Source organism: Amblyomma americanum, chromosome 4, assembly GCF_052857255.1.
Source record: "Amblyomma americanum isolate KBUSLIRL-KWMA chromosome 4, ASM5285725v1, whole genome shotgun sequence".
Classification (NCBI taxonomy): Eukaryota; Metazoa; Arthropoda; class Arachnida; order Ixodida; family Ixodidae; genus Amblyomma; species Amblyomma americanum.
This window is the reverse complement of record NC_135500.1, coordinates 128046731-128064393: the sequence shown is the minus strand read 5'-3', so window position 1 is coordinate 128064393 and position 17663 is coordinate 128046731. Positions and strand designations below refer to the sequence as shown.

The following is a 17663-nucleotide window of genomic DNA, read 5'->3' as shown; positions in this document are numbered from 1 at the left end:
ATCTCGCGATCAGTCATTAACTTAACAGCCACCTGCCACGGTGTTGGGTTTGCTCACAATCAGGTGGGCAGGTTGCGCTGTCGCGAAAGGTCACGTGACCTATATGTCCCGCCTAGGTTGCTTCTGCGGCGGGTGGCCACCTGAGCCACTCTAGCTGAATTTTCTGGGTAACGGGACCTTTAATGCTATCCCGTCAATAGTTTGGCGAGCCCAGTACATTTGTTTTCAACCGCGCTAGAGAAAGTGCGCACCTTTTCGGCAGAGTGGGCTCGCTCCAGGCGGCCCCTGGCGGCGACGCCCGGCGGCGGCACGAGCTGCGAGCCGCCGTGGATCCACTGGCCGGTTTTGATGAGCAGCTCCTGCTTTTTGCGGCACAGGATGCACACCCAGATGACCTTGGAAGAGCGCAGCGTCACCTTGCCGCCGCAGCGCGCGCAGCAGCGGATGCTGCAGTAGTTGCAGATGTGGCCGATGCCGTCGGCGAACTTGGTCTTGAGGCAGATCTGGCAGGTGGCCTCGAGCTCGGCGCCCAGCTTGCGCTGCTCGGCGCTGCGCTGACCGATGGCCGTCTCGAGCAGCTGCACCTCGTCCTGCTTCTTCCTGCGAAGCGACATCGACATCACCGGTCAGCATCCGAACCCCTCCTCTGGGATGTTCGGTTGCCGCTTCAATTCGCGAATGCTTTGTTCGCTCTTTACAACGTGTACTTGGATCCTTTCTTCTCGAGTCAGGAGCTTATTAAAAAGGAATTGGAACCCTTCGCATTGAGCGAGAAATTTTATATTGAAAAATTGCACCGATCCTCTTTTTCTGCGAATTAACCTCTACTTGGACCCAAAGAAAGGTCTGCAGGATTGTGTAAACTAAAAATTAAATAAACCTAATGCACCGTCAATATGGAGCCTGTGGCTATGCACTCCACAGCCCATTAGATCAGTTTCCACAAATCAAAGCAAGTCAATTTGTTCCTTCACTGGGCGCATTTGCAGACTGAGATATCTCCGAGAAAGAAATACACATAAAGAAGAAAGGATTCGGAAAACAAACCACATGGCACCGGAAAATTAATAAAGAAACCTTAATTAGACTGTAGAAATAACTCCACGCGATAGGAAATCAAATAAAATAGAAACAAAGGTCAAAATAGGTGTATAGTATTTATGTTCACTCAGGATAACACGTACGCAATGAAAGTATCATATTTCCAGGTGCTCACCCCTTGATATGCACAACAGGGCGATGGCATACACAAAAGTAATGTGGGATCAAAGACTACCACGATGAAAAACAGAAACTCGTAAAAAAAGACAGCAGCAGCAAGAAAAAAAAAATGTTCAAGGGACATCAAAACACACCAGCTGTGCGTCATAACAGAGCCCTTTACCATGCGTCCTTTTTCGAGAATATTATAATTATCGAGGGGGGAAGGCGGGGGGGGGGCGGCTAAAATTGGTGCTGCCTTTCTAACTGAAAACCGCATAAACATAGCAGTATTCCAGCAACGCACTTAATTATTCGATTTCTATTCTGGGATAGTTTTCATCCATTAAAATAAAGTACGTTATTTTTGGGAACGCGCCAAAATCATTTATTAAGAGTAATACCTTCACAAGCAAATTATAAATGACAGGTTGCAGCAATAAAATTGTTAGTAAAATGCTAATTTTTATTGTTTTTTTATTAATTACAATTGCTTGTCGGGTACATACGCGCCTTGATCATTCCTCACACAATCACAGCTGCCATTTGGAATACAAAACGGCATTAGTGCAGGCGACTTGTACGAGAATACTGCATACCTGTCCTAGATTAATTTGTGTTACATACAGCAAAGTATACCTGATACAAACGAATACAGCATTCTCAAGCCGGCTTTTTCACCCCGTCGGACATTGAACCAAAGAACAAGCATTTTTGCAATAATGTTTGTGACGTCATCTTAGGCCACGTGGAGCATCACTTCTGGCTACGCAGTGGAGTTCAGGTCTGGATATGCTCTTTGAACATACAATGCGCTCTTGCTAATCAAACTTACTTAATCCTAACAGCCGGTTTACACGAATCGACGCTTTGGTCCCATCAACATCAAAACAAGTAAAAAGTGTGCCCGTTAATCGGAACTCCACATAAATCGAATTATGTTTCGGCTCTATTCAAGTTTCAATTAACGAGTGTCGACTGTACTTTCATTCGGTATTTAGAAAGACGATTTGTTGTGTCGCAGCGAAGGAACTCTATAATAAGTAATAATGAGCAATGAGTTTGTGAAACGGAAAGCTCGGCGAAAAAAAAAATTAATTTCTTTGGATGAGGAGCACACTGCTTGTGATTTAATGGTGCATTATGTAATTGCCAGTTGTTGCCAGGAGTTCCGGACAGCGGTGCAGTTTACTAATTTCGCCACTACGTGTTGCATAGCAAGAAACTAAAGGCCGTATTTTTTCTATATAAAAAAAATACGCGGCGGTACCGAAATTCCAATCTGAGAACCTTACTTTATGTCGGGTGTAGCGTTCGGCGAATCGGCTACGACGCGACGTATACATGTGCATGTCGACGATTTCCCTTACAGCCTTGCAGCGTGAGATCGAGTAGCTGTGATGTGAAAATATCAATTTTGGACAATTTTCTCTTTTGTCTCGACAAGCACGACGCAGAATAATGGAAAGTCCTGTTCTTGTTCTACCCGAAGCCGTTGGAAAAAAGCTATTGGAGCCGCTATACATTCTTTAAAAACTGCGGTTCTTGTCACCCAGAACGGCTCAATTTTCGTCGCTGTCATTAAACGCCCGTTGTTCAAGAACTGAATAGTTTTGGAATACAGTTAGGCTAGATGCTCTTAAATCTAAATCCTGTGGAAAAAAACAGCTTGTTATCTGTACCATTAGTTATACCAAAAAGCGCGACCTCTGGCATTGAAGCGGCATGGGCCACAAGACTTAGCAGCGGTCCCGAATTCCTAATAACGCTATCCCAGACTGCGTGCGAATACTGTGATGAAATTGTTTTTAGCTAACGGTGCATTCCATAAATGTTTTATGCCGACTGTATACACAAAGTAAGCGCGGCTTAAAAGGGAAAGCGCTGACTGCTTGTCGTCGCTAGGTTCATTGTCACCAATAAAAATGGTCGGTATAGGAGCTATTTAGCAAAGTGAGGCTTTGAACGAGTCAAACAAGCAAACCAGCATTACTGACAACAGTCTAGACCGCAGGCTCCAACACGAAAGGCGGTTGAGATGGATTTACATGTTACAGCCCAGTAAAAATCGCCACCGTCATTAATCGCCAAATGAGGTGCCAAGTGAGCTGCCTGCGAGAGAAATACAACCTCCCCCGGTCTCCTCAGTGTGCACCAGTGATGAATGAATGAATTAATAATTGCAACGGAGTTTATTGGCACAAGCACAAAACACTCAACGGCTTTTACTGACAGTCTGTGGTCGGTCCAGCTCCAACCATTGGCGAGCGCTCGCCGATAGCACATCATCGTCGTCGTCGATACTGAATGAATGAATGAATGAATGAATGAATGAATGAATGAATGAATGAATGAATGAGTCTGAATGTATAAAAATTTTGGCAGCGATCGTTGCCAGATGACCCACATCTGGAACATTGAGATCGTACATGACTGCTGTAAATATGAGCGAAATGAAAGCACCTATATAGGAGTCCGAAACTAGCCGTGACATGCCTAAACAAATAACCAGAAAAACAGGATTTTCGATCACGAACGCACAAACTAGTATATAGCGAGATGAGGATGTGGGTAAAGGAGATGGGGAAGCTGGGAAAGATTTGGGGTTTGATCACTATTTTGATCGACATTGCTACGTTTTCGTCAGATGCAGCTCTGGGTGATCATGCGTGAACACCAAAACGCCGTTTTAATCCGCACAGATGACAGTTTCTTGTTTCCATCGAAAAACATATTTCTATGCCCAAATAATATAATCAAGCCCCATTAAAGGCATTTTGTCAGTCTTCCAGCGCAAAATGCCAACGAGTAACTTTTTGCCAGAATGTGATAATTTCGTACGTTCTAACAATGGTTGAAAATGCTAACCCCTAAACGCCAGGATTAGTAAAATACACAGCCAAGAGACTGTGGAATACCTTTCTATTTCGAAGACGCATATTACGATGGAGATTGAGAAAGAAATACGGATGTTATTAAAGGTGGCAAAATCTCTCTCCATAAAAATGATGGACGATGATAAATTCACCTGAAGCAAAGGTGTAGCACGCGCTTAGAAAACCTTGCGAATTCTTTTTGTACACAACTGCGTACAAAGCGCCTTAAAGGGTTAATACGAATCATTCTTTAGTTACCTCGCCCGAATTTCGCGTTGCATGCATCCATCTCATGTAAGGGCGCTCACTCGCCAAGTGCCGAGCGCTCGCCGCGCCTGCGCGCGGCCAGTCAGCGCAACGCCACGCATGCGCACATCCCTTACAAAATTTTTTTAGACAGTCTGTAGACTGTCCATATACTTCTGTCTATAAAGTTTATAGACTCTCTATAGACAAACCTTAGAGAACAGTCTATAGGCAATACAGTTGCTATAGACAGCCAATAGACAATATATAGATTTATGGCCATATACTTTTAGTAGACTTTTGTCCATAGACAGTCTATCGACTATGAATAGAAAAAAAGAAATATCTATAGGAAGGCAATAGAGTCTATAAGAAGTCTATAGACTGTCTATAGGCAATTTTTGTAAAGGATGTGGCCGGTCGGATCCCCGGCTAGCCGGCGCTCGCTCGCTTATCTTGACGAGTTGTGTCAGACGAGGCGGGGTCCTCGAAAGAAAACACCTACACAGATGCGGAATTCCGCCCGACGACGAAGCACCCGTGAAGCCGCCACAACAACGTCGAGAGAACGCATGAGCCAAGCTTACTCAAAATCAACCAATTACGTGCTTGTGTTCATGGTGAGTTGCGTCGTGAGCGTCATGACGAATGCTCTCCCACTCCATAGATAACCATCCCAGTGGTTTCTACAACACATTCTGGTCGATATATTTCAACCGTGGCGGCATCTCAATAGCGAAACACCCCGCACAGTCACTAAAGAAATCTCCCACCAGCAGTGTCGTCAGACACTTCCTTTACCCTTACAGGGGGCCACTCTCCAATTCGACGCCAATTGTTTGTTTCAGCTCCTACCTCCTCTCATTTTCATCGCTTCCTCCACGCCATAAGGAAGCGGAAGGAGTGCGGAGTCACTGGGGTCCACCTCCGCGTTGCCCCACCAGTCTAGACCAACGCGTTACTTTCCGCCAAACCCGGCCCCAGTGGACGGCGGTCTCCGCACAATGCAGCGTTGTAGAGACGGCGCGAGATGCTCTCGGTAGACGTACAGAGCGAGAGGACAAAACGAACAATAGCCGAGACGAGCGCAACGATCGCCCGGCGTCTTTTCTTGCGCGCGTCCCGCAGTGCCTCTACACGCCGCATCTTACGCCCACGTGGCACCATGGCCCCCGCGAATTGGAACCCCTCGCTCCATCCTCAACGAGCCCGAGCCCACCATGTACTTTTGTTAATTGCGCTCTCAGCTGACCTTGAGCTGTCGCCGAAGGCGGAGACGGCCGTTTTGCACGAGCACTCATGTTGTCCCAGGCGCAGAAGAAAGCGTCCGCAAAAAAAAAAAAAAAGAAAAGAAATACGGCGCATTCTTGGCTAAGAATCCCCATCTTCAGAGCCCCAAGAAAACAGCTGCAAGAAGCGGAGGGAGAGCTGGCGATATTTACGAGCAGGAGTAGCGTAAAATGAGGCATAAGGAAAGGGGACCGTTGAAAGAAGAAAGGGCAACGGGTTCGCGCGATAATGATGGGAACCGTTATTCGAAGTAAATTTAAAAAAGAAAACGCACAATTTCCGCGAAAGTGAACAGGAACACAGCGTGCATGCCCGCTCTCAAGCACTCCTGCACAGCCCGGAGATTGTGTCGAGCATTATAGTAAGCGAGGACAACAAATAAACAGACACGAAAAACGATGGTGGAAACATCCAACGAATACACAGCGTAGAGAGCTCTTTATAGACTCCAACTATCAAACTGTCGCGGCACAGCGCAAGACGCGACCGTCTCGACGCTTTCGAAACGCGAGACTCAAGCGATGTTGCTATGCTACGCTATGCGCGCTGCGAGAACAAATGCCTCCTGGACGGAACAGTAAGCCCTCTACGTCCGGGTGCGGCTGGACGTACACAGCGTACACCATGTACGCGGCGGAGTCTGACGAGTATGCATGCCCCCCCCCCCCCCCCTCCCCCCCCCCCCCTCCTCTTTCGTCTAAGCATGCGCGCTCGCATTTGCCCGGAAAAAGATGGACGAGCCCAGTATAAAAACGCTGCGACGGGTGGTGCGCACACGCATATATGTATGCCAGTCCTTGATCCTGTTTGGACATACGAGCCCTGTGTGGTCTTTGGACAGCTCGGAGGCTGCGAGCCGCGGGGGACCCTCATACTGCGCTTGGGCCACAAGAGGAACGATGTGGAGGAGCAGCGGCGTTTCAAAAATTGTTTGCTCTTTTCTGTTCCCCTCAAGGCCAGCGCTTTGAAAAGACCGCTTTTTATATAGAGTGCTCTTTTGCAGAAAAAAAACAACAAGGAAATATAACAACAAAATGGCGGCACTCGTCAAAATGCCGCCGCCACTTCTCGTTGCCGAGGGACAACTTCCGCGAGTCGACTGTATAGCGGTAAAGAACAACACGTCGGAAAAAAAATCAACTAAGAAAGGCAACGCAATATTCGCAGAGGAGAGGATTACAGCAACAATACCCTTCTGTTGTACTCTCAAGACATGCGCTAGCTGGGTTGCCATACCCGCCGCAAAACTAATGAAGCACAGACCTGAAGTGCGCGCAGCCGTCGATGTGCTCCTTGCTGAAGACTTTATTAAGCAGCCACGAAGTCCATAGCTATAAAGCGTCTAATTCAGGACAACTTCATCCAATTTTGTTCGTAGCAAAAACCGGTTCTGTGTCTTTAGCTGGTTATGTTGACCTTTGTCCGCTGTCAAACCACGCCTCTATTGCCGAGAAAATATATTTACATTTTTTTCCTCTACGCGATTCAAGGTCTACACCGAAAAAGGACTCCACCACCTGTGGATCTTTAACGTGCATTGACATCGCACGGCATAAGGCGCCCGTGTGCTGTGCGATGTCAGTGCACGTTAAAGATCCCCAGGTGGTCGAAATTATTCCGGAGCCCTCCACTACGGCACCTCTTTCTTCCTTTCTCTTTTAACTCCCTCCTTTATCCCTTCCCTTACGGCGCGGTTCAGGTGTCCAACGATATATGAGACAGACACTGCGCCATTTCCAAACCAATTATTATTATTATTATATTATTATTATTATTATTATTATTATTATTATTATTATTATTATTATTATTATTATTATTATTATTATTATTATAATTATTATTATTATTATTATCATTATTATTATTATCAACGTTTTGAGGTGAAACGCGATGCAGTGGATGCTACTATAGCATCTGCGCGAAAAAAAAAAACACTTATATCGGCGCACCGCCTTTTACCTTCGAAAAAAAAAAAGCCGGCGACCACGACGTCCGTATCTGGTGTTTTTATGGTACTTCCAAGCTTAAAGAAAGCTTCATTAACTGTCACTTGAACGCGGTAATCTATTGCTGCAGGATAACTTCGATATGCCCTCAGTATCTCTTTTGAGGCTATCACATAATCTATTCATTGTTGCTTTCGTTACTCTAAGCACGAATAACGTTTGGTCTCGTTGAGAGCGCAATATTTGTAACTAACTAAATAAATAAAAAGGCTATGCAGGAATAAAAAAAGAGTAAGCTGTCCTCTAGCGCACCCCGTTGTGATGGGAAGAGCATGCTGCCAACTCTCGGAGTAGATTTCAACCGCTAAATATATGGAACGCTTATTCTTGGTAACGGAGGTATGTTCCTGATGCAAATCGCAGTAACTTGATGCAGATAGCAATGGGAGGAGCCTTTTAAATGCTGCACAGGAGGTCCTGAGGTTAGAGAATAGGGGAGATTGAAACCTCGGTCAAAATATCCGTAAATGTTAGAACTTCGCATGTTTCGAAGAGGGAATTTGTTCCCACTGCCAAACATAAGTATTCCGTATTTTTAGTGATCGAAATCAACCCCAGGGGTCGGGCAGAATGCCCTGCCCCTTAAAGGGAGTGCGCTGGAGGGAAGCTTACTTCTTTTTTACTCCTTTCGTGTTTACAGTCTACACTACTGCTTTCGCTGTGTTACTTGTAACTTAGGAAGTTTTATATTCATTCTTGTGCGCAACAAGGGAGAGACCTTTACTGAAAATATTAAAGCCCTGCGTCAAGGGTATGTGGTTTATAAAAGATTAAGAGGTCGGTAGGGTAAATAACGCGTGAAGTCCTTCAGCCTCGATTGCACGATTAACATGGCCAACCCTTGTGCCGAACAACTGCTCCACCCAGACATCAACCACTCCTACTATGTTGAAGGAGGGTTGGGAAGAAGAGAGGAAGGGGGATGGTGGATGGTGGCATGAGGTTTGGAGGCAGTTCCCAAGATAATGGGTTGTTGAAGCAGTCGTCACAATGAGAGAATTTGGAGCAGTTTCGAGCTTGAGCGAGGAGGTGTGCGAAATGGGGTGATTGATGTGTGTGATTGTGGTGAGGCCTAGGGTCTTTGTAATGGGTAATGACAGTGAGTATGGATCTGGCCGGAGAAAAAAAAAAAGTTAAAAATAGCAAACATTATAGCGCAGCGTCCTGTTGCTATGCGTCTGTTCGTTATACTAGCTTTGCTTCTGCGAGGCGGTCGCATCACCAGTGCTCCAGGCACCCTTGTGCTCAAGGCATCCACAACGGTGCCATTCGAGGCATACGCACTCTGTAGCAGTCCCATCGCAACGCATTGTGCGGTGCCACTGCTGTTTTCATGGCCGGATGCAGGGGCTGCAGTTACGCGCATTGCAACGCGACGTACCGAATAATTTCTTCACCAGCATGACATCGGGGACACCTCCTATAGAGACCTGCCAAAACCTCGTGCGGCGCTACATCTTTCTTAGCACGCCAGCTCTTGCCTGGCCCAAGAGGCTACTTTCCGCCACGTTGTCGTATATATATCTTTTGGTTATGATCACCTTATCTCATCTATGCATATACAAGGATGGTTTGCTGGCAGTTTGCTGCTTCCATTTAATTACCTGCACGCACGTCTCCTGTCGCCAGTTTGGCGCTAAGGTCGTTGTCAGCGCCACCCCAGCTACCTAGCTGGGGTGGCGCTACCCAGCTGGTGCCTATGCAGCGATGTAGATACTCGTATTTGTACAGTTCACGGGCCCATCTGTCGCCTGGTAGGGCACTGAGGGAGCTTGGCGTTGGCCTCACGAGCCTAGAAAGTGGACCATCCAACGCCACCCTGTAGCAGGGTTGGGGACATACCTTTTTACACCCAATGCAACACGGCCAACCTCTCGCTGGCGTGTTTCAAAAGATCTTCGTGCCACTGACGAGGGGCAAAGCATTGCGTTTCCAAATGTAAAGCCAGGTTCGGCGACCTTCTTCCACAGTGCACGGACCACCTCGAAGCGACTAAAGGCCCAGAGGGATCTGTGCGTGAGGTATGCCCGTCATTAAATAGCCTTTGTTTTCAGCTTAGTTTCTTGGTCGCTTCGATAGTGCGTGCTGAAAGTGACCACGATGCCGAAGTACGTGTACGGCTATATTGGATGTGTATCGTGTATAAGTGTATAAGCACGTGTACTATTATATTGGCGACCTACTCAACCGCCATGTCTTCCAACATTTCCTCGATTCTTTCCCTCCCTGTTTTCATTCATTGAAGCAGACTCGATATTTTTCAGATGGGTACCACACCGTATTGTTCATGTGTAGTACATGATGAAATTTGTTCCAATATCGCGCGCGACTTCTATTTTGAATGTTTAAAAACATGACTGTCGTTTGCATCCTTTGTTTTATTGTTCGCCTCGTCATTTTCGTTCCTGCCCTGCATGAAATTGAAAAAGTAGGCCCTGACTGACTAAAACGTCTATGTAAGTGCGGTTGTATTCCCTTTACATGGACGCACTGCAGAGGTTGCCCCATCACTTGGGATCGGCTGTGGTCTGTCACTCTTGCAGTCCTATTGGTTGTTTTTCGCTTGTCACTGCTAGAGCAGATATCTCTGTGTGTGGGTGCTATCGTCTCCGGTGTTGTGGCCGCATTTTGCGTAGCTCCTTTTCTTCGGTTCTCGTTTGACAGTATTTACGTTGGGCTCACCGGGTGTTGCGAGCACTGGCCCTGGAGATGGAAGCTGGAGGCGGTGATAGACTTGTCTTGAAATGCTTTGTTGCTCTTTGCGAGCACGGCGTTCTTGTAGTGTATTTAAAGGGTGCGTGTAGAAATAGCAGTTTGCACCCGCAGTGGAGGTACCCAGAGAAGAGATCATTGATGATGATGATGATGATGATGATGACCTCAGGCTTGATGGCACATACCCACGGCGGAGGATTGGCCAGGGTGCATTGCTGATACAAACGCACACATGGGCAAGGAGGGGAGTAAGTGGATAATTTTGTTACCTAGACACGTATTTAGGTGAAAAATGAAGATAAAAAAAAGAGGAAATGAAAAAGCAGTGAATTATCATTCAAGGAGATGAATCTACCTGATGCAATTATATATTCGTGAATAAAATCGCGCACTGATTTCAAGGCATATCCCTTGCCGCTCGCCCCGAAGGAGAGGAGAATCGCAATAGATAGAGGAAGCCCCAGACGAGCAAAGGGGATCTCCAAATAAGTTTTAAGGAGCGAAGCGAACCGCCGGCAAAAGAGGAAAAAGTGATCTATGGACTCAATTTCATTGGCAAAGTTAATTAGCTAAGAGCGTTAACTCGTGCGCTATTTTTTTCGTCCGCGTGATCATATCAGCCGGAAAAAGTGGTTCGGCTGCTTGCAGGTGAAGTGTTCAAAGAAGACGGTCTAGTTCGGGCAGCCTTTGTTTCGTTAGAGGTGTCGCAGTGTATCTTGTGACTTAGTGAAGCTGACTGACTCGAGCTCAGAAGGGGGGAGCTTGCAGTGGGCCGAGAAAGCTTATGCGACGGCTTGGAAGCCTAGGTAGGAACCGAAGGAAGGTTCTCGGAAGAATGAGTGCGGGCGAAGGGAAGAAAGTGAGTTGATATATTGCCAAGTTGATCGTGCACAATGCGCCAGCTGACCTTGCAGCAAACTTCGCATACTTCGCTCAATGAAGCATGAATTGTTTAATGACAGTACGTGGAGAGTGCTCTGCCGCCTTCTAGTTGATAGCAAAGAAGCGGAAAAACACCCGTGCACTGAGATTTCATAGCTGTCAAACAGCACCAGGTGCTCAAAACTAGTCAAGAACTTTCCAAGTGCAACCACATGCCTCAGAGCCGACAATGTTGAAACTTAAAATAAATAAATAAATAAATAAATAAATAAATAAATAAATAAATAAATAAATAAATTGTATCATCAACCTGAGGCCAACTTCAGTACAAAGGCATCTCCCATCACTCTCCAATTAACTCTCTCCAGTTACAGGTGCGGCCACCCTATTCCTGCCCACGCAACCTTCTGTCGCCCCCTGCTGCGCTTGCCTTCTCTTGTAATCCAATCTGTTGCCATTAATGACCATCGGTTCTTTTACCTTCGCATTACATGCCTTGCCCAAGGCCATTTCTTCTTGATTTCGACTAGGATATCATTAGCCTGCGTTTGTTCCCTCACCCACTCTGCCCCTTTCCTGTCTCTTAACGTTACATGTATCATTTTTCTTTCCGTAGCTATCTGCTTTGCCCTTAAGGTGAATCCTTTTCGTTAGCCTCCATGTTTCTGCCCCACAGGGGAGTACCGGTATGGTACAGATGTTATATAATTTTCTCTTGACGGATGTTGGTAAACTGCCCCCCCCCCCCCACACACAAGCACGCGCACGCACGCGCACGCGCACGCGCACGCGCACACACACACACACACACACACACACGCACACGCACACGCACACGCGCACACACACACACACACACACACACACACACACACACACACACACACACACACACACACACACACACACACACACACACACACACACACACACACACACACACACACACACACACACACACACACACACACACACACACACACACACACACACACACACACACACACACACACACACACACACACACACACACACACACACACACACACACACACACACACACACACACACACACACACACACACACACACACACACACACACACACACACACACACACACACACACACACACACACACACACACACAGAGCTGCTTTTTCTCCGAAAGAGGGCTGTACTGATAATGCAGTAAGGCAAAAAATTCAACCAAACAACCACTCAATCAATTGTAAAGGTATAGCAAAGATGCGCTAGAGCCACTTCTACTGATCGAGATTTTGGTGCCCGTCAGATAACGCAAGGTGGTCGAATATAATCCGGAGTCATCGCTATGGCATCCCTCTTAGCCCCAAGTATTGCTTTTGAACTTAAAACCAATCACTTAATCAAATAAATTTCAGTTAAGTTTTACGACTTCCGCTGAAGTTTCGGTCACCTCACGTCACTTCATCCGTTAATATCGCATGGAGGTGTGCTGGATTGCGTTCTTGTTTTGTGCCTGTGGCTCTTGTGTCTTTTCACAAGTTTTGTGCTGTCAGTGGGACTTGGCCCTTCTCGCTGTCTTGGACCTATTCGTCGCCTATTTCACGCCACTACATCGCGTGAGTCGAGTTTTGATGCACGCCATTATAATATTGTTGCCATTCAATTAATGTCATTTTATTAAAAGGGTAAAACACAAAATTCATGTTTTGTATCTTCTTTTTGTAATTATGCGCAAGACATCCTTAATCACCACATGGAACCTACCGAAGCCCGGTAAGAAATTTAAAAACGATGATCTTCCCCAATCTTGTTTTGGTTTGAACATTTATACGGCGGCTGGAATGTTAACGGTTTGTTCTGGTCCCCTGAAGCTCTCAAAAACAGCGATACTATAGCTCCTTCTTCCTTCACCGTCATCCCAGCTCTCCAGGAGAGCTGGCGTAAGAGATTCAGGGAATTAAATCGAAGGAACGATGACATGGCAGTTTTTTTTCCTGCGCTAACTCTAATAGAAATTTAACTTCATAGCAACAGTTTGGCTGTTGTAAGCGAGACTATAACATCATGAGAGGAGGAATTAAACAATAAATTGTATACCGAGCGGAGGCGAATTCCACGCGGTGACCGATGCATGCATTGTACTAATGTCTTGCGCACCATTCCGAAGAATGAAACAAGCAGTCAAAAATTGGTAGTCAATACACGTTAAGGGACAGGGGGGACAACTTAATTAATTGTTCTCAGTAAAAATTGATTCCCTGGTTTTTCCTGGCCATGTCGACGTTTGGGCGACAGCAAAATGCGCATATATCGCTGAGAAAATCAAATTTAAGGATCGTCCCGTGAGTCGATTCACACTCGACGCGTCATAACCGAAAAGGACGAGATGCCACTGTTTGGAGTGAATGGCGGTGCAGCATAGCCTCTGGGATCCGCAACAAACATCGGTGTCAACGCACGCATTTTAATTGTGAAATCGACCGGTGATGGCGACACCTTATTCGGTTTGGTGGTCTTTTCTAGCTTGCAAAAGCTCCGTCTTCGGTGCAAGTAGACTCTTTGTGATTAGAACGCGGTAGCCTATGAATACAGGCTAACTTTTATCTCTCCTCAGTGTCCCTTTAATACAAACAAAAGAAGGACAAACCTTCACATTTTATCTCTCATCCTAGATTAAAAAGTTGGAGGGAACACTTAAGCTCCGCCTTAAGGGTATTACACGATAGCGTTAATGGGTTAATTCCCATATATGCGGAATTGGCCATTCTCAGCTTTACATTCATAAATCCACGGGAGTGCTCATACCAATCGTGGCGCAGTGGTGCAGCGGTTAAGTTATGCGCCATTTCAATGCGATGGCAGGTGTTGCCACCGGTGCGGATTGTGACTCCTGTTGCCCTTCCCGAGTAATCCCTCGCGACCAATCGTTAATTTAACTGCCAACTGCCACGGTGGGCGGTTTGCTTTGCTCACAATCCGGTGGGCAGGTTTTGATGATGCCACAACGTCACGTGACCTTGGTAGCCCACCTGCCCTCTATGCTGCTCCTCTGGGGATTTTTCGCTCAAAATCAACGACGCCGACAACAGATGCCGACGAAGACGCCGGCTATCGCATTAAAAGCGACAGCAGTAGCTGTTCCATATCCCACCTCGCATCGTGATTGCACCATTATTGCACCATTATTGCACCATGACTACGCAATAACTGTGTGATTGTGTCACAAGTGACATTGCCGGAAGCATCCACTCGTATACCCACGTGTTCGTTATATGGCCCAGATCCATCTCACGACAATGTCCTCGGGCACCATCTAGGGTGCCGTTACATCGTAAGTCGGACACTACGCTTGCCGCAGGCGAGGCAGACACAAGCTGACAAGCTGGAGGAATGGCCGTTTATTTGCAGTGCACGTCCAAATATAAAGACAGGTTAAGGAAGGAGTGGAAGAGAAACAAAGTAAGAAAACATAAGATAGGCAACCAGATTGGCACGTGTAGCTGTCGACTTCATCTGAGAACTGATAAGAAGAACAATGCAGTTATAACATTTCTCCAGCAATAATACTGAAGACGCTGCACAGGTCTGCGCTCTCGGGTTGAGCGTCGGAGTTCCGTGGCCACTGTAGGTTCACCGTTTCTCTCTTGTGCGTCCAGGGGTTGGGGTGATGACTGACGCTGTGGTGGTGACGTTTCACGCGTTTCGGCTTTTGCCTTTGGCCCTGCTCCGGGAGTTTCTTGCGGAGTTCTCGAGATGGACGAGCTTTCACTTTCCCTATGGCCTTGGGTAGCCGTTGGATGTTCCCTTGCGTGAACTTGATCAACGTGTCGCCGAACGAGGCCCTCAGGCGTTTCCACTGTCACTTTACCGTGCCCGACTTCCACTTATCACCATTGCCAAAGTTACGGACATAAACCTTTGTGTCTGGTGCAAGGGTCCAGTCATCCGATGTTCCCTATCTTCCTGCAACCGAGGCAGGAAAACATGTGTCGAGGCGGGACCGGATTTGGTAGCCAAGAAGAAGTTCCGAAGGAGATTTTCCCAAGGCAAGGGTTGTCCTCCGGTAGTTGAAAAGTAGTCTGCAAAGGCAATCTTCTAATCTGCCCTGCTTCATCTTCTTCAGCCCATGTTTGGCAGTTTGGACAGCTCTCTCTGCTAGGCCATTCGACTGTGGATGAAACGCAGCAGTGCGCAGGTGGGTTATGTTATTGTTGTTCGCAAAATCAGTAAATTCTTGGCTAGTGAATTGCGTCTCATTATCTGAAAGAACGGTGCGAGGAATGCCGAACCTGCTAAAGAAGCTGCGCAGGGCAGTAGTCGAAGACGTGGTCGCCTGTTTCATTGGTACGGCCTCAATCCATTTGCTGTGAGCATCTACGAGAACAAGGATCATGTTTCCTTTGATTGGCCCCGCGAAATCTATATGCACTCTCGACCAGTTTTCCTGGCAGGTCGGCCAGATAACTGGCGGAGCAGATACCGGCATTGGTCGATTTTGGATGCAGCTTGTGCACCCCGCTGACAGTTGTTCTCTGTCGTGGTCCATTCCTGGCCACCAGAAAGCTGACCGAGCGACTGATTTCATAACCGACGATCCTTGATGTGCCTCGTGCAACATGCGCAACATTCTATGTTGCGCATTAACTGGAATGACAACTCTACGGCCCCAATACAGCAAACGGTGGGCCAATGACAGTTACAGTCTGCGGTCGTGAAAGGTGCTTTCAGTTGAGGTTCAGTTTCAGGTGCTTTCAGTAAAAGGTGCTTTCAGTTATGAATCGTTTACAACACCGTTTAACCCGGGGAAAGTCATTGTAGGTATGAGAGTTTGCTGAGCGAGCTTGCGGAGAAGTAGAGATGCGAAATGCTTTATACCCTCACACCGTAAGCCTCGGTACTCCCTCATCAAAAGTAACCAAGCACAGACGCAAACAAAATTGCTCTACTAAAAAAAAAAACCCGCACCTCTTTATGAATACCGCTAGAACATTCACGCCAGTGCCCACCCCTTCATGGCCTCTAGCTCGATCCTCTCCCATCATTTCCTTGCTCCGGTAGCAAAGCGCCAATCAGGGCACAGCGATTAGTTAAACCACCCGGGAAACGCGCGAAAAACAACCATAACGGATAGGGAGCGGGGGAAGTGGGGCGAGGGCGAGGAGCGGCATGGAGAAAGGTGTCATTTTTCTTCAGTCAAAGTCTAGCACCGTCTCCCCTTTTACTTTCTTGTCATCCTTGACGTTCTTAAATTTCCGAAACATCTCGGGTTCGAAGCGCGAAACCAGCTACCCTTATACGCAGCCTGCCAGATCCCTCCGCCAAGTTTACAGGGAAACAAAGCTGGCGTTGTAAATACGTAAAAAAATAAAAGCCAGAAAAGACGAAGTGAGGAATGGGGCTGAATTCCGAAGCCCCCATTTTACATCGTCCGCGATCTCGAGAGAAGTTGCGCTTCTTGCGAGCCACGCCACCGAAGAAAAAAGTGAAGTAAAGCAGCGCCTCTAGCGGAAACGGTGACGGCGCACGACGCACCGTGTGTATTTTCAACTAGGGCAAAAAGTCCGCCGTTCGCTGAGAGCGGCGGATGGTCGCTTCACTCTCTCTAGTTGTCGACCGCCTCTCCCTTCTTCCCTATTCCCTCGCCGCATCCCTCGCGACGTGCCTCTCCCGCTCGCTTTCCCCACCTCAGTACGTACCGCCGCGCGCGGTCTTAATAAAATTAGCGTCCTGGAATTTCTTGAGGAGGCAACAAATGGGAAGTTACCGTCACCCAAGCTGCGTGCTTTAGTTAGAGCGCGACGAGACATTGCCCTAGCTTGCGTTCGTTCTGGGCTTGATTACGAAATTTATGTCGAGTCTATGAAGCGCCCGCTCAGGTCTTGCTCTTTCTTCCCCAGAACCTTCGTGTCCCGCAAACTCGTATTCCTTTTTTTTTTACGGTGCTTCAGAAGAGTCACATTTAACTGCTGTGTACTTACCACTTACGGATATCTAACCAGAGAGGTGCGTTTCGCGCTTTACGGTGTCCGCTCCCTATTCATTTTCTATTTCTGTGAATGACTGATTGTAAAGTTCGAGTTAGACTTCAGGCAATTGTTTCCTCGTGACATAAACCGTGCCATGCAGGCACGAGCAGAAGATGGTACAACGTAAATCAGATAGCAACTAAATTATATTACTGGGTTGCACTGACTCTTGTGATCTCTCCCTACTTTGTCAGTTTAAAAACGCAACAAGCAGCGGGGTGTGCAAATAAACATCGCGACGTGAAACACGCGAGTTAAAGCTGTTCATGCACGCCACTATTCGTCATCCTTAATTTCACCTTTCGCGGCCTCCGTCTTCTTGCCCTGTTTCGAAAAGCACTCACACTCACTGGATTTAGCTGATATATTTGCCTTTTCTTTAAATAAACTATCTTCTTCAGCATATGCGCGCTCATTTTAGGTGGAAATATAG

General features: G+C 47.0%; 1 protein-coding gene across 2 annotated transcripts in view; it reads right to left on the bottom strand.

Moving 5' to 3' along the window:
- Rim (Rab3 interacting molecule) overlaps positions 1–17663 on the bottom strand; it is a 131491-nt gene that overhangs the window by 48854 nt on the left and 64974 nt on the right. For both annotated transcript variants that reach the window (XM_077661673.1, XM_077661674.1), the window contains exon 2: positions 252–600. In XM_077661673.1, coding sequence (XP_077517799.1) covers positions 252–600 — 349 coding nt within the window. The remainder of the gene's footprint in view (positions 1–251; positions 601–17663) is intronic.